The sequence below is a fragment of the Procambarus clarkii genome, chromosome 14 (assembly GCF_040958095.1).
Source record: "Procambarus clarkii isolate CNS0578487 chromosome 14, FALCON_Pclarkii_2.0, whole genome shotgun sequence".
Taxonomy (NCBI): Eukaryota; Metazoa; Arthropoda; class Malacostraca; order Decapoda; family Cambaridae; genus Procambarus; species Procambarus clarkii.
The window spans coordinates 12939604-12965740 of record NC_091163.1 but is presented as its reverse complement, the minus strand read 5'-3'; the positions used below and the strand labels follow the sequence as shown (position 1 = coordinate 12965740).

Here is a 26137-nt window from a genome sequence, read left to right as displayed (position 1 = left end):
ATTTCGATAATTTTAGTAATAATTTCGATAGTTGTAGTAATAATTTTCATAGTTTTAGTAATAATTTCGATGTTTTAGTAATAATTTTCATAGTTTTAGTAATAATTTCGATGTTTTAGTAATAATTTTCATAGTTTTAGTAATAATTTTCATAGTTTGCATATCAGTATTAGTAATAGTATTAAAAATAGTCTGAGTAATAGTAAGAGAACTATTATTAGCAACAGTACAAGTAATAGCTTTACTAATAACATAATAGTTTTACTAGTAATAATTGTAACAGTTCTATCACCAATTGGATATATTGCACAATATGGCAACAGGACTACTGCTCAGCACCCTGAATCATTGAAGACCGCTCACACACTCGGTATTTCCATAAGGATTTATATCCAACCATTAAAAAGAAAATCCGAAATGTTTGGGAAAAATAGCGCATACTTGATTCTGACTCTGGCAATTAGCAAGATTTTACGGCAATTTTCAATTCGCAATAATGTCGCTTATCTGTGATTTTTTTTTTGGTCTTATATTAAGGGTGTTCGATATAAGAGGTATGCTGCTTATATCAAGGTGCAGGTATATCCATATTGCTTAGGTGTTCCTCTTGATTGGGTAGATTCATTGATTGGGTATTTGAATTGATTATCCCCCCTTTCAGTAGATATCGCTAATGATTAGGGATTCCCTTTGAGGAATCCCTATTATCTTTATTAATGGGGGATATGGATACCCTATGGTATGGATAAGGGAGCCGATCGGCCGAGCAGACAGCACACTGCACTTGTGATCCTGTGGTCCCGGGTTCGATCCCAGGCGCCGGCGAGAAACAATGGGCAGAGTTTCTTTCACCCCTGATGCACCTCTTACCTAGCCGTAAATAGGTACCTGGGAGTTAGTCAGCTGTCACGGGCTGCTTCCTAGAGGGTGGAGGCCTGATTGAGTGAGGACCGGGCCGCGGGGACACTAAAGCCCAGAAATTATCTCAAGATAACCTCAAGATGTTCTATGTTACCTGACATCATCTCCACTATTGTCTTCACTACTAGTTCCTACTCCTTCTTGAGGTTACCTTGAGATGATTTCGGGGCTTTTCAGTGTCCCCGCGGCCCGGTCCTCGACCAGGCCTCCACCCCCAGGAAGCAGCCCGTGACAGCTGACTAACTCCCGAGTACCTATTTTACTGCTAGGTAACAGTAAATTCTAACTCTTGTTCCTCGACGCCTCCACTCACACTCCATTATCTTCACCTCCACTACATCCTCCACCTTCATCACTAGTCTCTAATTCCACTTTCCAATGTGTTCATCATCCACCTTCCCTCCTCTTCTCCTCCTCTACCTTCTCTTATCTCCCGTTTCGCAGTCATTCCCACCCGTTTTTCTCCTTGCCGTTTCCATTCCATTTCTCTCCCTCTTCTCTAATATTTTATCATTCCCCCCCCCCCTCATCGTGGCTTTAATATTGAGCCTTTCCTTCTGAGTCTTCCCTTTGACCCCTCCCCCTAAGCCTCCCCTTTGACGCACCCCCTCTGAGCCTTCCCTTAGGATTTCCCCTTCCACAAAATTAGTACGACATTTGCGGGTACAGCGATATTTTATACAAATAATACACAAATATAGTTGGGGATACAACTAATGAAAAAAATATAGTTCGGAAAAGTTGGGATTATTTTTTTTCAGCATAGACTTTGCAGTATTGTGTTACAGACTATTGTGTTCTGACCTGTTTGAACCGAGCTGTGCGTGTGTGTGTGTGTGTGTGTGTGTGTGTGTGTGTGTGTGTGTGTGTGTGTGTGTGTGTGTGTGTGTGTGTGTGTGTGTGCGTGTGTGCGTGTGTGTGTGTGTGTGTGTGTTTTGAGTTCCTAGGACTGATATTTTGGTTTACTTTGGCCTATGAAATGCCCCCACCCCATCCCGAGTCCTTATTTGATTGATTGTTGCCTTCGGGAGTGGCTAGTTTATTGTGCGTCTCATACTCATCCTGTGAGCGGTAGCGCAAAAAGGATTACACAGGACACAAAAGGTCTTCATCAGATCTCAATGGAGATTATTAGATTAATGATTACATCTCTCCTGCGCACCTTATAATTACAATGTCAGCTAGTTACTGAGTTTGTTCCATATTATTAGCTATGTATTTACAGTTAATAATTATACATTAATAGCAGGTCTTTTTGCTAGTACATAACTCTTTTAGTTATGGTGGTAATACAGGGTCATAGGAATGGTGTTGTTTATTATTGTTAGCTTTCACATTACACTGTTCCTTAATTGCTCCTTAATTTGTTCCTTAATTATATGTCATTTATCTACTGGAAGCGAAACAGATACAACGCAAGGCTTTCAGGTATTTTATCCTTAGTAATGAGATGATTTGCCATTTCAAACACTACGAGTTTTGATTTATCTCTAAATGGCTCAATTTGATCACAGTTCAAGATATAGTGTTCGAGTGTGTGTCCCTGTCTTTGTCCACACACTTTACACTCTACTTCATCTAGATCCCTATACAAGCCGAACTGCCAGAGATACTTGTAGCCAAGTTGTATTCGAGCTGTGACAACGTCTGTTAGTCTGCTGATTTTGTTACTTGTCCCATACACGTGTTTTACTTGACACATTTCGTAGTGTTAATGCACTTGCCAGTTCCAGTTTACACTGTTGTTCTGTCTTTAAATTCATATAAACGTCCTCGTCTAATGGCACTGTTAAGGGACGTCTAATGGCACTGTTAAGGGACGTCTAATGGCACGCTTGCGCGTTTCCTATCGTTCTTTCCCCCTCTCTAGTCTCCCCCATCTTGCCCCCTGCTCACGTACGCACGTTCTGCACTTGCCCTTTCGTTCTCTGAGTGCCCTCTTCCACCCACCCTTTCCAAATTGCACCCTTTTTCCTCCCTTTTCTGACGTTATGTTTCTGGCGTCGAACATACATTAAAAACATTATTTCCAGCATCACGTCACATTCATGTCTAAATATATTTGCACTTACTCCATCATGGTCTTGCGACTGTCCTGTCCCATTCAATCCTTCTCTATTTTTCCCCCATTTTCTATCCTCTGTCCCATTGGTATCCTTCCTTTCAACTCTTCTTATTCCTTCATGTGTTATTACGGAATTTTTGTCGTCATTTGTAATCTCTTGACTCATAATATTACAAAATAGCCCCTTCTCCTCCTCCTCCTCCTCCTCCCATTCCGTCTCCCTTTCCATAGTTACCTCTCTCATTACCCTTCCATCATCACCATTAACCTTTCTCTAAAATATTTTCTCCTCAAAAAAGTGTTCACTCAACTTTCTCCCAAAACTCCTTATCCGTTTTTTTCATCATTTATGATTTTTCTTACACTTTTTTATGGTGACTATTCCAACTATTTTTTAAATATTGTGTTCTTTATACAGTCACTTAACCCTTCTGCAGTCACTATACCCCTCCACAACTACTAAATCTCTCCGTAACCACTAAATCTCTCCGTAACTACTAAATCTCTCCGTAACCACTAAATCTCTCCATAACTACTAAATCTCTCCGTAACTACTAAATCTCTCCATAACTACTAAATCTCTCCATAACTACTAAATCTCTCCATAACTACTAAATCTCTCCGTAACTACTAAATCTCTCCATAACTACTAAATCTCTCCATAACTACTAAATCTCTCCGTAACTACTAAATCTCTCCATAACTACTAGATCTCTCCGTAACCACTAAATCTCTCCGTAACTACTAAATCTCTCCGTAACCACTAAATCTCTCCGTAACCACTAAATCTCTCTGTAACCACTAAATCTCTCCATAACCACTAAATCTCTCCACAACTACTAAATCTCTCCATAACTACTAAATCTCTCCATAACCACTAAATCTCTCCATAACCACTAAATCTCTCCGTAACTACTAAATCTCTCCACAACTTTTCGGTCTGTCCCTAAGGACTATCAGCTTGGAGTATTTATGTATTTATGTGTACATTGTTGTGTTAATTGCACTAATTTTAATGAGTGGAATAATTGGTCCATTCTTTCCTACCCCACTCATTCCAAACTAAAGTAAATGTCTAGTTTAATGGTCAATTAGTTGTTAAGTGCCACAAAGAGGTCTGTGTATGGACTTTGGACTTTATTATTGGTCTTGATAATGGTCGAAATATTTCTTTAGACTCTATATAAGATGATCCAAGATTCTGGGCACTGTTCCTTCACTCTGGCCTTAATGCCCCTTCTATGTGGTGGTCATACTGGCTTACCACTTTCTCCTGATAATTGACTTATCCTAACCCCTATTCATTCACCCTCGCATCAATTATAACAGGAGAAGAAGTAGCAAATATATATATATATCAGAGAAATTTGGAATTTAATGTCAAGAGGAATTAAAACAGGTTCAGACACATGAAGAATGAGAATGACTTATTTAAAGTTACACGTGTCGCCAGAGCTTAAAAAAGCACCTACGCTTCCATCGCACCTTTGTGTGTTTGTGTCCTTCACCCTTACTCCCCTCTCTCCATCACCCTTACTCCCCTCTCTCCATCACCCTTACTCCCCTCTCTCCATCACCCTTACTCCCCTCTCTCCATCACCCTTACTCCCCTCTCTCCATCACCCTTACTCCCCTCTCTCCACCACCCCTTTCAGCACGTTTCACTAGACTGGCTTAACTGAGATACATATGGAAGCTGGAAAAGGAAAAAAAAAGTTCTAATGTGAAAACTTAATTTCATCTGTGTTGGAGGAGTGTTGGAGCGAGGAGTGGCTGGCTGGTGCGCTGACTTCGACACTTCGACACGACATCGAAGTGTCGAAGCTAGGAACACTTATTCCTATTTGTTCTCATTTGACCCCAGCTGACGTGGTTATTATATTATTTATAACTGATTGTATTTTTATTATTATCATTCTTAACAATGTCATTGTGCGTTTTAGAATTAATATTATTTGATAACATTACGAGTGTTATTGGTAGTTATTTTAATTTTAGAATGATTGTTTTTTGCAAATCTTATTGATTTTATGTTTATTATGAATTTATGTTGATGAGTGTGTGTGTGTTTGTTGGGCATGCGGGGGGTTGAGCTCTGGCTCTTTGGTCCCGCCTCTCAACGGTGTGCGTGTCCTCTCTTCCGCTACCCCGTCTATCTCTCCCCTCCCATCCACCCCACTGTCCCCCCAGCACCCAGCAGCACCCAGCACTAGCCTCACCCAGCACTTGCCCCTCCCCCACCAGGACTCGGGTGACGAGTACGCCACAGAGGCGGCCAGAGTGACCGCCGCCAGCACCTACCTCATCGAGCAGCTGGAGCCCCCACCACAATACGCCACCAGACCCCCACCACACATCCTGCCCCCGCCTCCCTCCCACAACGACCTCAACATGGACGACCCGTACGACGACGTCCGACGCAACCAGTACAACGCCGCTCTAGGTAAGGTAGATTGACGCGCGCATGGGAGTAGATGTAGATAGGGGAGGGTATTCTCAGGAGAAAGCGTACAAGCCATTATGGCGAATGTAGCGCTTGGAATGAGTCAGGATAACGATTCGTGATGGATTTTTTATTATTATTATTATTTTCTACCACAGACGTGGCCACACATTTACAATGCTAACCAGCATATATACATTTTCTTCTGTCCTCCATGGACAGGGTTAGAGATGTGTTAAACATATAGTTCAGGGGTTTATTGAACAATCAACCCCAGAAGGTGATTCGGTGCTTTTAAAATGCTAAGCTAACCTACATACGTAAATACATAGATACACAGATTTACGTATGCCCTACATGAAGTGTTTGATGTGTCTTTTTACATAGTGTCATTAATGTGCATTTACAAAGGTATAATGTAATTCTGATCAGCTTCCACATATACTTTATACACATACATATACCTGTTGGTATTAGAGTTGGTATTAGATACCTGCAATATCCCTCTAATCCGGATGAATGAGGACAGGAACATGTGTACAAGTACAAGTAACAAAAGTCAGTAGACTAACAGATGTTTTCACAGCTCGAATAAGACTTGGCTACAAGTATCTCTGGCAGTTCGGTAGAGTACCGAACTCAGCATCAGTGGTGCCTGTTTTAGGGAGGTGGGGAGTGGAAAAGACGCGCCACTGATGCTTTACTCTTGAGAGAGGTCTGGGGGGGTTTTAAGAAAGGTGTCGCTGATGCTTCACGGGTTTATGGTAAATTTTTTCGGAGTTCAGTTTCAGACCGAAATTTTTCATAGTTTAGTTTAAGACCGAAATTTTTTCAGAGTTCATTTAAGACCGAAATTTTTCAGAGTCCTATTGAAGACCGAAATTTTTGGCAGAGTCCCAAAAGTCGGTATTAAATTTTTTTTTTTTTTTTTTAAATATGAGGTACATCTGCATTAGTGCAGCTATCCTAGACTATGTGAAGTGGAGTACAGTGTGTCAAAAAAGCTAACTAGGTGATGCTAAAAAATCCCCATCACACAGGATGGTTAGTCATACAGAGGCAGTATTAAAGAGTTTTTATGAAGAAAATAAACTCTACGGACTTGAACAGATATTTTTTTAAAAGTTCATCTGATATTAATTCTTGGACCCGGCTCTATTTATTTTTAGAGTTTTACTTACACCTACAGTCTTAACAGAGGTCTTATTGAGAAAATAAACTCTACAAACTTAAGTAGAGGCGGAGGACGGGAGCTAGAAAGGCGGAGGACGGGAGCTTGATCTTGGTATTGGCTTTGATTTACTTTACTACGTCCGAAATACAGTCGTTTTAAATGTCAGGAAATTGGATAATAACGAAGTTGCATGATTAGAGTAAGGTGGGGAACAAGAGCTGAAACTCAATATTTGCTTCGATTTATTATATAGCATCTGAAATACAGCGGTTTTAAATTTCAGGGAAATTGATCGGTTATTAACGAAGATACGAGAGGCCAATAAGGCAGGGACAAGAGCTGGAGCTCGTTAACTTTATTTTCTGTTTTAATACATCTGAAATATGACTGTTTTAAATTGGGCTACTAGTAGCAAATCTATACTTATAAACGTATAGAGCTGGGTCCATGAACTAACTTCTAAATACCGAGAAGTATATTTCAAAGTGGAAAATTAAGTCCGGAGAGTTTATTTTCTCAATAAGAACCCCTTTTTTTGTTTTTAAGACCGCAGGTGTAAGTAAAACTCTGAAAATAAATAGAGCCGGGTCCAAGAACTAACATAGGATGAACTTTTTAAAAATATCTGCTTCAGTACAGAGAGATTATTTTCTCCGTAAGAACTCTTTAATACTGCCTCTGTATGACTAACCATCCTGTGTGATGGGGATTTTTTAGCATCACCTAGTTAGCTTTTTTGACACACTGTACTCCACTTCACATAGTCTAGGATAGCTGCACTAATGCAGATGTACCTCATATTTTAATAAAAAAAAAAATTAATACCGACTTTTGGGACTCTGCCAAAAATTTCGGTCTTCAACAGGACTCTGAAAAAATTTACCCTGAAACCCCTAAAGCATCAGCGGTGACTTTCAAACTTATACCCCCAGACCTCTCTCAGATTGAAAAAAAAAGGAGTTACTAACCTGTTTATTTTCCGGGCCCTCCAACCCCCGAAAAAAAGACACCCCTGATGCGTCTATTCCACTACTACTGTTATTTTAGGTGTTTTAGATTCAGCTACTTTGAACAAAAAGTTCCAAGTAGCGCGGGCTACGGTGAGCTCGTGGTTTACTTACCTGGCACAGGAGCGGGGGTTGTATGCTCCTGCAAGTTCCCACTCAATAATAAACTATACATGTTCTTTGTTTTTCCTGTTGCACAGACCGTGCGGCGGCGGGGTACGGCACCTTGGGCAGGCGCAACACCACGCCGGACCACTACAACATCAACACCACGCCGGACCACTACAACATCAACACCACGCCAGACCACTACAACATCACCGCTGCCGATGACCACTATCCGCTCCCCAACCGTTACAACACCTACCAGCCGCCCCCCGCCCACACCCCTCTCACCGCCCACACCCAAAACAACGGGTCACTTCGGAGGAACCAACCTTCCAAGCTCCACTTTCCCAAGGACTATATCCGCAATGGCTCCATGAACATCCCGGTGTCGTCGTCGTCGTCGTCGTCTTCGGCGGGAATCGGCAGCCAGTACAGCAACAAACCCCAGTCTCCGACACGCGCCCACCCGCCCACACACACGCCCATGCTCTCCACCTTCGCCCCGGACGCCAGTCCACCTTCAGGCATGCCCTTGGAGCACAGAGGTCATCTGGTGTGAGGCCAGAGGTCGCGGCGGGAAAAAATGTGTGTCTTCATCAGCCGAGGCCAAAAAATAAAGTGACGAAAGAGATCAAAGTGTACCTCGAGTCGGCCAATTATCTCGCCGTCACCAGGTGAGTGAGGCATCGCTCATCGCATCAGCGCTCTCCTCCGATCTCGTAGCTGTCCGGGTGAACGCTCACTGTTTGCGCTCCCTGTTGACGCTCCCTGTTGACGCTCCCTGTTGACGCTCCCTGGTGCGCTACCTCCAGACACTGCCTGTTGGCACTCCCAGCAGGCAGACGGCAGCTCAACTTGAAGTTAAGAACGCTGCCTGCTCATGTTTACCAATGAGCCTCTTCAGTATTAGATTGGAAACTGTTGATTAGAAGTGACGTTTTCTTTTAACGAGTTCTCAAAGGACCTGAATGAGTTGACTAATGCTGTAAACGTTGGTGGTGATTAAGTGATACAGTGGAATAATCAAATGAACTAAAATCACATTGAAAGCGATTAACAAATTTTGTTTTCCATTTCGAAAGCTAATAAGCTTGAAGAGTTTTGATAATCGAATGCCGGTGGGGAACTGGCAGATTTCGGACTTCTTAAATCTGTAGTTTTGTGTAAAGTGACTTTAGAGAGGATCTCGTTGATGGCATTATGGAAAACCTCAGTCAAACTGTGTTCTAAGATACCTGGAGGATTGTGCCAGTGTGATCTTCCAGAAGTGATACGAAAGGCTCAGTTTGTCAGTCAGCTTCGTCACAGTGAGGAAAACTGTTAATCTTTAACATTTGGAAAAAAAAGACTGGTCTTACACGTCCCACCATATAACAGCTGGGTACAAAAAAAGAGAGAGAAGGTGTTGTGGGGATCAACTGTTTTGTGTCGTAAAATATTCTGGGCAACGAGTCTCAATATTCTCACTTTTTTATTCACTTAGAAGAAAAGTAAGTTTTATTGAGCGAGCACACAAGGGGTGAAAGTCACTCTCACACTGATGTTTCTTCGACAAGTGAAGACGCTCTTAGGCGCACATATCAGGAACAGTTTTGAGTTTCTCTTGCTTCTCTAAGAGAAGTGAGCAAGATAGTGTGAGGGCGGTGCGAAGGTGGCTCAGTGTGGTCGAATCACGAAGTGTAAATGCTCAAAAATGTGATGTAAGATAGTGTAATTTTAGGCATCTGTTGAGGAGGTGAGGAAAGGACTCTGGACTTGATTGCTCTGTGTGCTTCCCCATTCCCAAAGGGGCTCCAACGTGCCCTCAACTCCATCTCCAAAGGGGCTCCAACGCGCGCTCAACCCCACCTATTCCTTTGCTTCTTAAGATAATTAATCATTCCCATCAAAACGTGACAAAGAGTCAAGAGTTCACTCACACCCTGCCATAGTTAAGGGTGTTATGAACAGAGTGTGTGTGTGTGTGTGTGTGTGTGTGTGTGTGTGTGTGTGTGTGTGTGTGTGTGTGTGTGTGTGTGTGTGTGTGTGTGTGTGTGTTCGATCGTGTGCATCTGTGTGTGTGTGTGTGTACGTGTCTGAGTGGTGTACGCATCATAATTACCATGCCATGGTATTACCAAAACTGGAACACTGTGCTTATTATAGACGCAATCGTGAAGGGCATGAAACATTGGTGATCCAGGCAGACATGGAAGTGCCTTGTAGTGGATCCTGGCGCTGGGTTCCATTTCACAGGAATCTCGCTGGGGTTATGTTCCAGTACTTTTTTTTTATCTCTCTCTCTCTCTCTCTCTCTTTGTCGCTGTAAAGCCTGGCACAATCTAGACCTTCCCATGGCACAGCCCTGGCTTCAACTCTGTGGGCAACCCTAAGGTTCAATTGACACTGTGGCTCACAGAAGCCTGTGATTATCAAACTGTAGCACAACTCCTGGGCTCAACTCCTGGGCTCAACTCCTGGGCTCAACTCACTTTCTGGTTGGCTGCGTCATTAATCTCTAACGGATAAAGCTCACATTTTACAATGGTCATACCTTAAATGATTAACTGAAGTGCTCATCCCGGCTTGCTTTGATTCTGAACCACTTTTCGATTTTTTGAAGAGGATGGAATAAGAAAACTGCAAAGAGTCTTGTGTTAAATTAATGTTCCATGGGATACATTTTTTATCATGTACTACTCCAAGAGCTTTTTTTGTGGGGAAATTATAAATCTTGGCTATTATAATGGGGATCAGAGGAATGAATCACCACTGCATTCCTCTCTAACTTTTGTCTTTACAAATCATGCTCTAAAAACATCGTAGGTCCTGTGAAGCATTTTCTTTAATATATATATATATATACATTTTGACCAAAAACGTTTTTTATACACATAAAACATTTATAATTTAAGAAAACGAAATGCTTAAACTATTTCTTATTTTATATTGTGCTATATGTATGTTTTTTTTTTCTGCATTTGCAATTCATTTTAATATTGTAAATATTTTGTTTGCTCTAAGTTCAAGCGTTACTTTAGTCAATTCTGTGGCGCGAAACTTAGTCGTAATATGTTCAAATGCTGTGCAGATCATATGTTTATAATATTTTTTCTTCTTATGATGTAAAAATGTCCCTGCTTCTCTATAATGAGTCATGCTGTTAACACACACACACACACACACACACACACACACACACACACACACACACACACACACACACACACACACACACATACACACACACACACACACACACACATACACACACACACACACACACACATACACACACACACACACACACACACACACACACATACACACACACTTAGTAGTTAGTAAATGGAATGCATTAGGAAGTGATGTGGTGGAGGCTGACTCCATACACAGTTTCAAATGTAGATATGATAGAGCCCAATAGGCTCAGGAATCTGTACACCAGTTGATTGACGGTTGAGAGGCGGGACCAAAGAGCCAGAGCTCAACCCCCGCAAGCACAATTAGGTGAGTACATACACACACACACACACACACACACACACACACACATACACATACAATCCCAAAACATCTCTTCTAAGCAAACAATGTTAACAATGAGTAGAATAACAAAAAAAATGTAAATAGTGTATAATATGATTTTTTTTTACTGTATATATCTATCGTGCCAAAGGAAAATTTGTGAACCGCTGATGTCGAGAAAGATTATTGGGACTAAGAAATGATGGCCTTTTTTAAATTTCCTAAAACCAAAACCCATCTTTATGCCACAGATTTTTTTTTATTTTTTTAACATATTTAACTATTACGTTTTTTAAAATACATTGTACTGCTATTTATCTCACTAAGGCATTATTATATCGTATTCAAATCTGCAAATGTTTAGTTCGTTGGTCACGTATACAAGATATCCTGAGGATATCTATATAAGATATCCAAGATATTGCATTCAAGACTTGGTTTTAACCCACAGATTTTTTTTTTTAAAGATACCCACAAGAACCTTTCATGATCTGCAGGTATGACTTGGCCACACCCTAATGAACCATAGGTATGGCTCAACTACACCCTGATGGACCACAGGTATGGTTCAACCACACCCTGATGGACCACAGGTATGGTTCAACCACACCCTGATGGACCACAGGTATGGTTCAACCACACCCTGATGGACCACAGGTATGGTTCAACCACACCCTGATGGACCACAGGTATGGTTCATCCACACCCTGATGAACCACAGGTATGGTTCAACCACACCCTGATGGACCACAGGTATGGTTCAACCACACCCTGATGGACCACAGGTATGGTTCAACCACACCCTGATGGACCACAGGTATGGTTCAACCACACCCTGATGGACCACAGGTATGGTTCAACCACACCCTGATGGACCACAGGTATGGTTCAACCACACCCTTACACATGATAACCCTGGACGATATAAAGACACACTTTACCTCGATTACGGCTCAGACAGACCCTAACAGACCTGAGGGTGTGGTCACACCACACCCTCTGGTTCTGCAGGGTGTGGTCACACCACACCCCAGATTATGTAGGGTGTGGTCACACCACACCCTACAGAACCAAGGACAGACAATCTGTGGCATAGGATTGGAGTTCGAGGATTCAAACCAGGGTCATGGCCAGGGTCATGTAGGCTCAGACATCATATTTACCCCCCCCTCCCTCATGACCCCATCCCTCCCACATCCCCCATTCTCACGTATTACTAAATTATCACTAATTTCATTACCCTGTTCCTTCGTCTTTAACTCTTTCCCAAGTATCCCATTCCTTCCTTCCTAATTACCTGTACCCAGTTCCACAGGATAAGGTGCCCTGTAGGACTGACTGGGCACCCTACCCAAATCCATTTCTGCCCTTGTAATAGGTGTTATGTTATTCCATTATTCAAATGCACTTAAATTTTCACTTGGAGAAAAACAATTTATTCCTCACAGTTAAAGCTTCGTTATATTAATGAAATAAAATAGTGAGGGGTAACTTTGAATTGATGTTGCGTATTAGAGGTAAATATTGCAGGAGGGTTTAATGAGGCAGTTAAGGTTTTCATGAGAACAAGGGGGGAAAATACGGAAGATGTGGAACCCCTTTTCCCTCACTTTTGTGAGGGAGAGCAGCTCCTCCCTCACACATAGTGAGAAAGGAGCCGTGACTCACTCACACTATGTAAGGGATTGTTTTAAACATTAGCAGTTTTTATATTTTAACTAAATTCTTGTATTTTTTTTCTAAAGAGAGCATCATAATGTTCTTGAAGATAGAACTACATTCACATTTTACTCACGAGACCCGCATGCAACGAGAACCAGGAGAATTCTTGGTCATTGTTCTTCGTCTTAAGCTCAAAGCTCAATTTCTCCCCGGAGAAAATGTGGGCAAAGTTCACCACTTTATTTTCAAACTTGACCACTGATGACCCGACATAGGTCAGTGGCCAAGGATTTCATTCTCACCAACAAGACGACATATTTGCCAAATATTATTTGTACTTAATTAGTTCTTACTGTTATTTTAAGAGACAGAGAGAGAGATACTTTAAGCTTACACTATCATTCAAACTTTTACATAAAAACATTCTTTAGGAAAGTATAAATCTTGAGGGGGAATTGTAATATCTCTTCCCCATTTAACAAGTTCTAGTTCTGTGGTGTCTAGTCATCTCTCTCACACACGACACATAAGTGTCTACCAAAGACTGCTTTCTCTCTCTCTCTCTCTCTCTCTCTCTCTCTCTCTCTCTCTCTCTCTCTCTCTCTCTCTCTCTCTCTCTCTCTCTCTCTCTCTCTCTCTCTCTCTCTCTCACACACACACTCGCAGGGCATCCCAGGATTCACCAGTAGGAGAAAATGGCTCTAGGAGGAGAAAATCAAAATAAGACAAAAAAATAATTGACAAAAGACAAAATAATTGTCTTGAAACTGGAATTCAAGACAATTCCAGTTTCACCCACGAGGTGGTAACCAATATTTTGTCTTACCACCACCAACCAATGGGAATATCTGGCGTTACGTAGACGGTCTAGCAACTAGCTGACTGTCCAAAATGTCACATAAATGTTTCTTACGTGCAAAAATGATGCATTGTGAGGTAACCATCAACTGTATCTGTCTGTCTTAAGCTCCTGCAGGCCACTTAATATTATTTCCCGTCTTTCTAGCGTTATGAATAACGACTCATAATTAGCGTTTGGTTAAAGGTTTTGACTTTATTTTGTAATCTCTGACATTCTTTTACACCTTGTTAAGGAGTCTGTTAAGGATCTGTTGTGGTGTACTTGGCAAGTTGAGCGAGACGGCAAAACGGTGCCCAAACGGCCCCATTTGCTTGTTTTGTCACAACGCACACAATACACCGTGCTAATCTGGGACCAGATTCACGAAGCAGTTACGCAAGCACTTACGAAAGTGTATATCTTTCCTCAATCTTTGACGGCTTTGATTACATTTATTGAAAAAGTTTACAAGCATGAAAACTTGCCAATCAGCTGTTGTTATTGTTATAAACAGCCTCCTGGTGCTTCGCAGCTCATTTACTGTTTAATAATTGTAAGCAAAGCCGCCAAAGATTGAGAAAAGATGTACAGGTTCGTAAGTTCTTGCGTAACTGCTTCGTGAATCTAGCCCTTGACCGTTAAAGTACGTACCCAAGCCACCCACTTAACCTAACCTGCCGATGCATAGAAAATGTGGATACATGTGAGCTGCTATTTTTCGTAGTACTTCGTAATTTGTACGCTGGGGAGCTCAACGTACAGAATGAAACGGATTAGTTTAGAGGCCTGGCCGGTTGCAAACCACATCAACCTCTCGAAAATGCCTAGTGTCAATCTTCGTTAGTTTTAACGCAATGTGTAATCAAACTATCGACCTTTTTTTCCCCCCAAACTATATATTATTTTTATATTCCAATTTGCCTCGTCCAATAGCCTGGTTGACCAGTCTAGCTACGAGGAGGCCTGGTCGATGACCTTAGGATTTACCGTAAGGATTTAGCTTACGGGAAAACAACGCAAGAAGACTACTTCCCTTTCATTTTGCCAACTTCCCAACATAGTAAATTCCCACGCCTGAAACTACTCGCTAGAAGCGTTCGAAACCCCTTCGTGTCCCCTACTCCCCCCCCCATGTTGATGCCAGAGTCAGGATTCAAAGAGCATTCATACATGTTTACTTGAGAGATGTACACCTTACAAACCTCGATCATAGAGGTTTAGTTGGGATTTAGAAGCAGTTTTTAGTGTTCCAAAGCGCTATGAAGTCGCCCATCCGATGCGATATTTGTAAAGGGCGATTTTTTTTAGGCGTTTGGCAGCTCGTAAACTGTGTATTAAATGACGACTCAGCTTCTATGATAGAGGTAGGAGGTTCAGATCCAGTAAGTGAATATGCAAGATGTATGCAAATCCTAACCTTGTCTATTACAGGCTTCTCAGTGTGCATGCTGCAAGTCTCAGCAGTCAGTTGATTGTGGCTGTGACTCGGGGTACAGACGTTGTTGGCTGTGTTGCAAAGCCACAGACACAACTTGCTGTGTTCACCACGTTGATTCTGGGTTTTGTTGATTGTTAGGTTGACAATTTGTTGTCAATTTTGTTGTCAATCTGTTGTGGTTGTTGACACGCAGATATGTGTACAGGTTTTTTTTGTTTGTGTTGTAAACTCTTGAGTAGTAAAGTTGTTTATTGTGTGATACGTTAATAGCACAAACGCTCCTGAATTCCCCAGACATAGTTTTAAGTGCCAGTGCCACAGTCTTGCGGCAGAGAGGACTGGCCATGATGCTGCTGAAGGGGTTATCTTGAAGTTATCTTGAGATATCGGGGGGGCTTAGCGTCCCCGCGGCCCGGTCCTCTCGACCAGGCCTCAGGTGGGCACAGAACAACAGCTGCCGACCAGATATCAACCAGATATCAAATCTTTATTTATGGGTTCCGTCCACTTGCCCTTAACTATAAACTTAGATCACTCTCCCCCCCCCACCTCCCCCCTCTACCACCATCTGCGGAAGTCTCATCTACTTCTCTAATCCCTGGAACTACTGACGGAGGATTGGCCTTGTTGGAGCAAGGTCCTTATCACTTGCCCTCCCATCACTCTGATGTTAGGCTTGTGTAACGCTGTCAGACTTAGCACGGCGTTTGCGTGTGCGTGCGTGTGTGTGTGTGTGTTGTTTACCTCTCACGGGGGGTTTCTTGTACACATTTAGCCAAGTGTTGCTGGATACAAACCCCCCCCCCCAAAAAAAAAAGCTATATTTTAATTCCTTTCCAACGCCAGGAGACACGAAGGATATATTAGTTCATGCCTTATAAGCGACTTCTTCCTGAAGAGGTTCTTGTACGCACCTCCTCCACATATTCATCCCACCCCACCCCCCCACCCCCATCACCCCACCCTCTCACCCCCAACACCCCCAACACCCCCACCCCCCTCACCCCCAACACACACTGTGATCTGTGTGGCGTCTAACGTGTGAGTTGAATTCCGTGTTTTTGCTCCAACACCAACAATTAACCATTACGTGATTTCCTATGATTAATTCAAAGCCACAGTTGGTCACCACCTGTGGTTTGACTTCACCCTCACTTTTGCCAATTGCTGGTCATAACAGTCTTTTAAAAAACGTGTTGAGAGTTCAAGACGCTTCATTGTAAACAAACACTGATGACGTCACACTTATATGACAGCTGATCCTCTATAAAGAGCTGTGTTTTGCCAGCCAGTCTCAGTCGGCCCTATGGTGCCGTAGGGGAAGGATCGGGGCGAGCACTGTATCGCTGTTCACTTGGGAGTTTGGCTCAAATAAAAAAGGTGATGTTATGTCTAAGACAAGGCAATGTTTTCTTCATTTGCCACGCCGCTGGACGTGGTTTGTTGATAGTGCTATTAAGCCCGAATAATAGGGGGAGGTCTTAGATAGTCTAAGACTTTCTTAGAAAGTCTTAGATAGTCTAAGACTTTCTTAAATGCTACAGGTGAGGTATTATCGCTGCTTCGCTCTGATCCGTCCCATGAGTCAAAACGATTTTAGATTGTTAATTAGACTATGTATCCCACACCACATGTCCTATACTCACACACTCACATACACCCGTATGTACACATATACACACCCACCTCAACCTATACATCTCTCCTGCTACACCAAATCCCTTCCTATTGCAGTTTTTTGTACAATATATCGCGATTGGGACTTCCCGAATCGGGAGATATAAGCAGCGTAATTTCTTTTTTTTTTAGTGTATAATAGCCAATGATAACTTGTCTTTTTTATACGTGAAAAAAAAAGTTGTGAGAGGTGGGGGACTCCCATTCTCTCTCTCTCTCTGGTATTGGCCGCTCAAGCAGGCTGTTGGTGCAGGCGTCGGCCCCACCACTGGCCTGCAGCACAGCAGCTCTGTATCAAATGATATGTTTTATATGTAAAGAATGTGCCACAATAAAATTTATGTTGAACCGAAATCCCGTGTTTTTATTAGTTATCACAATGATATCGCATTAACGTGGTATGTAAATGGAGAAATTAGTAGGAGATATGAGAAGGATTCGAACCCCCCGTTCACTTGGTGCTCCCAAGCTCGCGCCCTAGACCACTATGTCACGACACGGCAACCTGGGATTCCACTGAATCCACTAGTGGTCCTGACGCTCTCAACCGGACCCCAAATCCGAGGTTTCCCATCTTAACCCCCCCTCCCTCCCTCCGTGTACTCTGACAGAGTGCACAGAGTGCCAGAACCTGGGATCTGTGCCAGAGTGCCAGAACCTGGGATCTGTGCCAGAGTGCCAGAACCTGGGATCTGTGCCAGAGTGCCAGAACCTGGGATCTGTGCCAGAGTGCCAGAACCTGGGATCTGTGCCAGAGTGCCAGAACCTGGGATCTGTGCCAGAGTGCCAGAACCTGGGATCTGTGCCAGAGTGCCAGAGATCAACGTACGAGATGAAATTAAAAAAAACACCCGCAAAAGAAACTATTAAACGCTTATTGCAATAAAGATTTAAGTAAAATTCTCGAAGTTTTTAGATGTATCAAGAAAAGATTACTGAAAAAGCTATTGAAAAAGCTCTATTGAAACGTGTAACAGGTCAGGCGACTGACGATCACACAGCAATGAGTAGTGTTTTAAATGATTCCTTTGTCTCTCTCTATTTACTAGACAAGAACTTCGGCATTTTCTTTTATATACAAGAGTTATTACATTCTTGTAAAGCACACTGTGCCTGCAGCCGAACATATATATGTAGGTGGTGATGAGAACCAGTTGAAATACAAAAAAGGGACCCCCAAGGTCTTTTTTGATATCCATTTATGTGTCACATATATCAATCATTCTGTTTCCATACCGGTATTTATCCAGGTCTTTTTTAAATCTAAACTTATAAAATTTATAGTTGTATCTCCTTTGTTATACCATTTATTCTGCTTGTATACCTACGCCATGTCACCCCTAACTCTTCGCCATCCTAGAGAAGGTAAATTAATGTTTCTTGTTTAATTGGTCAACAAGCTCTCTTAACTTCTTTTTCATATCGATCCCGGGCGCCGGCGAGAAACAACGGGCAGGGTTTCTTTCACCCTGATGCTCCTGTTACCTAGCAGTAAATAGGTACCTGGGAGTTAGTCAGCTGTCACGGGCTGCTTCCTGTGGGTGGAGGCCTGGTCGAGGACCGGCCGCGGGGACACTAAGCCCCGAAATCATCTCAAGATAACCTCAAGATATGTCCTTATTCAACTTAGGATAGCTCTCCCATTACCCTGAGTCTTTCAAGTCAGTCTTTCGTAAGACTTATTTGAGCTAGATCTCTTATGTGCCAAATTTTAGCTACAGGAAAAGTCTTAACCCTTTTTCATGTTTTAAAGCTGTATTGATCCTGAAAAGCTGATTACTTTTAGGTTATCGTATTTTTTTTTAAATATATCAAAACGGAAACAAATGTAGTTTGGAAGATTGGTGAGACGAGAAGAAATGTGCCACTTGCGCAAGATAACAGACGCAACGTCTTGATAGATAACGACAAACGTCTTGATAAAGATAACGTGTTAATAGATTCAGAGCTGAGCTAGAACTTGCGTCATCTAGTCACCAGATGGCGTCTGTTAGTTTGCTGGTGCCAGTGTTGCTATCTTCCCCGCGCGGGGAAGATAGCGTGTACGAGGAGAAGATAGCGTGTACGAGGAGAAGATAGCGTGCACAAGGAGGCATAATATTGTGTTGTGGTTGGCTACTGTCAGAATAAAATCATTGTATCCCTCCATTTCTTTTTTCGAGATTCTGAACAAATTCAATAACCCGTCCTCGTCAACAAAGGCCAAATGCGTGTTAATTAACAACTTTCACCGTTCTTTCATCATTCACGAAAGAACAACCCGTTCTCAGACCATTCTATCCAGCGGTCGACCCCCAAGGACGGATTCATTGATTTTTTTTCATGCTGGTCATTCAAAATGGAAAGTTTCTCAAATATTAATTAAAACTCTTACTTATTTTAGCATACTGTGCATATTTAGGCACTGATTTGATTCGTTATTTGGGTTATGTTGACAATTATTTGTATTTGTAATACTTGTGGTAATTGGCGCGAACCTAGGCCTAGAACATGAAACAATGGGTATAAATTGTATAAATTTAGATTTACGAAAAACCTGGGTAAATACTGGTTCGCTAACAGCCCTTGCTGATTTGTGTGGAATCAACTACCGCGTAACGTAATAGAAGTAGGATCCCTTGATTGTTTCAAGCGTAGGTTAGACATATATATATATGAATGAGATTGGGTGGAGATAGATAGTAACTGCCTCTTATTGGCCAATAGGCCTTCTGCAGTTACCTTCATTCTTATGTTCTTAACCTGCCTTCATTCATTATGTTCCTTCATTCATTATGTTCCTTCATTCTTATGTTCTTAACCTGCCTTCATTCATTATGTTCCTTCATTCTTATGTTCTTAACCTGCCTTCATTCATTATGTTCCTTCATTCTTATGTTCTTAACCTGCCTTCATTCATTATGTTCCTTCATTCTTATGTTCCTTCATTCTTATGTTCTTAACCTGCCTTCATTCATTATGTTCCTTCATTCTTATGTTCCTTCATTCTTATGTTCTTAACCTGCCTTCATTCATTATGTTCCTTCATTCATTATGTTCCTTCATTCTTATGTTCTTAACCTGCCTTCATTCATTATGTTCCTTCATTCATTATGTTCCTTCATTCATTATGTTCCTTCATTCTTATGTTCTGCCTTGTTTGACTGACTCGGACAACGCAGATATGAACACGCAGCTGGCTCGTCCAAGTTCATTTTTCGACGCAAAAGGCGTTTAACTTGATGGTGAAATAAAGGCCTTAAAGGTCTTAAAGGAAATAAAGGTCTCTTTCTGCTCCCTCATATCTGCCTCGTATCATTTTTTTGGGGACGTTCCTTGTCCTGACATTTAATATTCTGGGCAACATCGCTCTGACAAGCGCCTGTTCTGTCAAGAGTATTTGTTTACAAGTGTTTTTCTTCGTGTTTTTGTTTGCTAGAGTCAACAGGCGCAGGTGTATGATGAATGGATGAAATTAGAAATGTGGATATTAAATATGTGTAGTTAGGATTGTGATGTGTCTGGATTAATACATTTAGATGTGTTGTGTGTGTGTTGTGTTGTGTTGTGTTGTGTTGTGTGTGTGTTGTGTGTGTGTGTGTTGTGTGTGTGTTGTGTGTGTGTTGTGTTGTGTTGTGTTGTGTGTGTGTGTTGTGTGTGTGTTGTGTTGTGTGTGTGTGTTGTGTTGTGTGTGTGTTGTGTGTGTGTTGTGTGTGTGTTGTGTGTGTGTGTTGTGTGTGTGTTGTGTGTGTGTGTGTTGTGTGTTGTGTTGTGTGTGTGTTGTGTGTGTGTTGTGTGTGTGTTGTGTGTGTGTTGTGTGTGTTGTGTTGTGTGTGTGTTGTGTGTGTGTTGTGTGTGTGTTGTGTGTGTGTTGTGTGTGTGTTGTGTGTGTGTGTTGTGTGTGTGTTGTGTGTGTGTTGTGTGTGTGTTGTGTGTGTGAGTGTTGTCTTATTGCATATTTCTAAGGGCCACACACAATGTACATTTACGTAAAATGGTAAGAAATTACCTTTTTTCGACAATTTAGGGACGATAAGTTGTTATCAGGTCAGGGGACAGGTAGGTTAGACAGGTTGGTGAAGACCCACACTTGTGGTAGATTGGGTAATGGTGATACTCTCATTTGTGAGTTAGTTTAGTTATGATGATGCTTTTGTTGTGAGTTAGGTAGGAAGAGTTACGGGCCAGAAGTTTAATTTAGATTTAGGAAAGACTTGGGTAAATACTGGTTCGGTAACAGGGTTGTTGATTTGTGGAACCAATTACCGCGTAACGTGGTGGAGGTGGGGTCCCTCGATTGCTTCAAGCGCGAGTTGGACATGTATATGACTGGGATTGGGTGGTTATAGATTGGAGCTGCCTCGTATGGGCCAATAGGCCTTCTGCAGTTACCTTTGTTCTTATGTTCTTACTACATCTCCCCGTACTGAGATGATCTGCGAGATGCAGTGCAGGTGAAGTGCGAGATGCAGTGCAGTGCAGGTGAAATATTGGCATCGGTGAGTTTACAAACATGTGTCTGCAGGTCTTTTTGCAAACAGATGTGTGATTGTTGACCAGACCACACACTAGAAGGTGAAGGGACGACGACGTTTCGGTCCGTCCTGGACCATTCTCAAGTCGATTGTGTTTACAATCATCCCTTCACCTTCTAGTGTGTGTGGTCTGGTCAACATACTTTAGCCACGTTATTGTGACTCGTCGCCTGCAAGATGTGTGATTAACTGGTGTGAGAACTATAGCGTATCCTGAAGTGTTCTTAATGATCCATTTAATATTAAATTTGCATTAATCTTACTAAACAAATTTTCTCGCCTTCTGCGGTCTGAGCTACGCCACCCGTGATTAAAATTCCGACTTGGCTCATAGCGCAAGTCTTCAGTAACTTTGGTGCTGCGCATAAGTTAATTTAGTCAGGTTGTGGCTGGTGAGTTATAACGTAAGGATTAGTTGATGATTAAACTCGACTTCTGCCTCTAAGGGAAAGTGTAAGGTGCCGGTACAATCACATTCCCGAGGATCTCAGAAGCTTTTGACTTCTCCTGAAGAGGATTGAAGACGCCAAAATTATTGTAGTCGGTTTATCTTGTGGGAGCCTCGCTAGGCTTCATCATCATCAAGGCTGCGTTTGTCATGGTCTTTTAAGAGATGGCATAATAATCTGAGAATTATTTGTGTGTTGAGTAGGGGGAGACCGGGTCGCGGGGATGTTGAGCCCCGAAATCATCGCAAGGTAAGGTAGTACGATTTACATATTATTGAAATACGCCAAAGGGGGTGATTCTTGCACGAATCTTCTCCTAATTTCTTATGTTCTTCATCTGTTGACTAGGAAGTTGACACAAATGAACACTCCACAGGTCATTTTCCGTGTTGCTACGGTCTGACGCGATGAGTTGAGTTTCATTTACACTTTTAACATTTTCAAAGGCGCAGTAGTAGATATAATTTAGATTGATTGATTAATGAAGATTAAGCCACCCAAGAGGGGGCACGGGTATGAGTAACCCGTAAGTGGTAACACTTTTGTTCAGTAAATGTATACTGTGTGCTGAGGTCGCATTTAATCGTCAGGCTGCTATCGTGGGGGAGGATATTTCTTGACAGTATTTATGTGGGTCTCCAGCTGCTGGACACCTTTTTTGACCAGAAGAGAGGCAGCGTTGATGGCTTCAGGGTGGTTACTGCAGGCGATGAGTTACAATAACGTGGCTGAAGTATGTTGACCAGAGCACACACTAGAAAGTGAAGGGACGACTACGTTTCGGTCCGTCCTGGACCATTCTCAAGTCAAGACAATCGACTTAAGAATGGTCCAGGACGGACCGAAACGTCGTCGTCACTTCACCTTCTAGTGTGTGGTCTGGTCAACATTACTGCAATATTCAGGGATTCTTAAAGCTCTTCTATGGTCGAATAATTTTGCCGAGGCAATGGGGATATATAACCAATAATGAGGTGAAGTTAACTGTGAAATGAACCACAACTTCTCTATTCGCGTGGTGCCCATATCTCAAGAAGCACATCAGTAGACCGGAAAAGGTGCAAAGGCATGCTATAAAATGGCTTCCGGTACATGTAACTAGCTCATCAAGATTGTAACTTGCTTAGCTAAATGAATTGTGGGGTTTAGTCCCTGAGCCCATTATGTGCCTCTGTAACCCTTTCCACTACCACCCACGGGATGGGTATGGGGTGCATAATAAATGAACTAAACTAGGTACTGAAAAACAAGTTAGGAGGGGAGAGGCTAGAGGCATTATATATGCCAAAACTACAAAATAGAAGAGAAAATGGTGATATGTTCACCACTTACAAAATAATAACAGGAATCGACCTAATCGACAAAGAGGAATTCCTGAAACCAGGAACTTCAACAACAAGAGGTTACAGATTTAAGTTTACGAAACAAAGGTGCCGAAAAAATATTAGAAAGTTTTCTTTGGCAAACAGAGTGGTAGACGGTTGGAACAAGCTAAGGAAGAAGGTGGTGGAGGACACACCGTCGGTAGTTTCAAAGCGTTATATGACAAAGAGTGCTGGGAAGACGGGACACCACGATTAATTGATTGTTGTCGCCGGAGGCGGCTAATTTATTGTGCACCCCATACTCATCCTGTGAGCGGTAGCGCAAAAAGCATTACAGAGGGCACAGAAGGTCTTTATCAGACCTCATCTTAGATTATTACATAAACAATTTCATCTATCCTTCACACCTTATAATTACAATGTCAGCTAGTTACAGAGAAAGTTCTATTTCAAGAGCTATATATTTACAGTAAGTTATTATACATAGTAGGTCTTACGCTAATACATAATTGTTTGAGCAATGGAGATATTACAGAGTCATAGGGGACCTGCTGTTTATTATTAGTCTTCACAATACACTACTTGTTTCTTAATCTCATATGTCGTTCATCTACTGGAAGCGAAATGTGGGTACAACGCAAGGATTTCAGGTATTGTATCCTCAGTAATAAGATAGGTTACCATATCATACAACGTGAGCTAAGATTTATCTCTAAATGCCTCAATTTTACTACAATCCAAGATATAGTGTTCGAGTGTGTGTCCCTGTCTTTGTCCACACACTTTACACTTTACTTCATCTAGATCCCTATACAAGCCGAACCATGGGCGTAGCTCTCATCCTGTAACTACACTTAGATAATTACACCTCCCCCCCCTTACCCACTCCACACACACACACACACACGACCACCAAACTATAAAAACAAAATAAAAACAGATTATTAAAAGACACAGCAACACAAAAGGTTCACTTAGCTTGTGGGAAGAAAGTAAGGAAGAAGGTCACAGCCTCACTAGTGACCCGCCTGTTCAACACCGGGGCTCTATCTCAAGGAGCTCGACAAGAAAGAGAAGGAAAGTGAGTGAGAACGAGAAAGTGGTGAAAGTTTAACGTTTAGAAAGAAATGTTGTCAATCTGTTTTAGTTTTTGGCGAGATTGAGGAGTCTGAGTAGGAGTGAGAGAGAGAGAGTGACAGAGAGACAGAGAGAGAGAGAGACAGAGAGAGAGACAGAGAAAGAGAGACAGAGAGGGAGAGGGAGAGAGACAGAGAGACAGAGAGACAGAGAGAGAGAGAGAGAGAGAGAGAGAGAGAGAGAGAGAGAGAGAGAGAGAGAGAGAGAGAGAGAACGAGACGGATACGTGTTGATAGAAGTTATCTTGAGGTTATCTTGAGATGATTTCGGGGCTTTAGTGTCCCCGCGGCCAGGTCCTCGACCAGGCCTCCACCCCCAGGAAGCAGCCCGTGACAGCTGACTAACACCCAGGTACCTATTTTTTACTGAGAGGTAACAGGGGGCATAGGCTGAAAGAAAATCTGCCCATTGTTTCTCGCCGGCGCTTTGGGATCGAACCCAGGACCACAAAATCACAAGTCTAGTGTGCTGTCCGCTCGGCCGACCGCTCCCCAAGAGGTGATGGAAGAGGAGGAGGAATGAGAGAGAAGAGGAATTGTCGAGAATATGAGAGAAAGTGGGAGAGGAATTACAGGGATAAATAGAGAAAACAACATGACCAAGGACACATAAATACTTAGAGGCCGAAAATTTAAAAAAAAAACAGGGAATGAAGAAATTACTTTTTGGGAATGAAAGAAGAGTGGCGAGAGGTTGAGAATGGGGGGGGGAGGGGGGGTAGACGGGTTTGAGGGTGGATGAAGGTGGATGAGCGAGGTTGAGGATGGATGAGGGGGGTAGATCCACTCCCTCACAATCCGGTTCATGGTCACAATAACCCACAGGTGGTCACTATAAACCACAGATGGGCACAATAAACCACAGATGGTCACAATAAACCACAGATGGTCACAATAAACCACAGATGGTCACAATAACCCACAGATGGTCACTATAACCCACAGATGGTCACAATAACCCACAGATGGTCACAATAAACCTTCAAATCTCATTAAAACAATTAACACTCAAAATTTATAAAACCTCAAATACTCGAATTTGACTGAAAATTGCTGAATTTCAATTAATAAAAAACCCGCTGAATTAATAAATAAATCACCAATGACTCGTAAAAACTAAAAAAAAAAAACACTGGTGGTATAAAACCTCTGAACAGCGGAAAAGACTTTAATTGGTTTACATAAACCTTTTTAATTAACTCTTAAAAAAAAAACTGGAAACAGAACAATAGATAAACTGAAATGACTAATAGAATCTGATGCTTGATAACGTACATAATACGGGGGTATGATTTTGTGTTTAGAACGTCGCTTCTGTAACGGATTGGTAAAGTCTGTTACAAATAGGTTACATCAGGTGAACTATACGAACCACGATGATGCCCTTAACGAGGTCATGAGTTGTTACGAACGACCTAACGAGGAGGCAAACTGTAATGAATTATGATGGTGGTAGAGATGTTATGGAGATGGTATCTGTGGTATTGTGGAGCGAGACCCGCTTCATGCAGGTCGGCGTTCAATCCCCGACCGTCCACAAGTGGTTGGGGCACCATTCCTTTCCCTACGTCCCATCCCAAATCCTTATCCTGACCCCTTCCAAGTGCTATATATATATATATATATATATATATATATATATATATATATATATATATATATATATATATATATATATATCACTTGGGAGGGAATATATATATATATAATATATATATATATATATATATATATATATATATATATATATATATATATATATATAAATATATATATATATATATATATATATATATATATATATATATATATATATATATATATATATATATATTCCCTTCCTCTTATTTATTCTATAACACTGTTTCTC

General features: G+C 41.8%; 1 protein-coding gene across 2 annotated transcripts in view; it reads left to right on the top strand.

The window, feature by feature from the left end:
- Window positions 1-17197, top strand: part of LOC123771721 (nephrin) — a 179097-nt gene extending 161900 nt beyond the window's left edge. For both annotated transcript variants that reach the window (XM_069324401.1, XM_069324402.1), the window contains exons 20-21: window positions 5231-5429; window positions 7811-17197. In XM_069324401.1, coding sequence (XP_069180502.1) covers window positions 5231-5429; window positions 7811-8277 — 666 coding nt within the window. In that variant the 3' untranslated portion in view covers window positions 8278-17197. The remainder of the gene's footprint in view (window positions 1-5230; window positions 5430-7810) is intronic.
- The last annotated feature ends 8940 nt before the right edge of the window (window positions 17198-26137 follow it).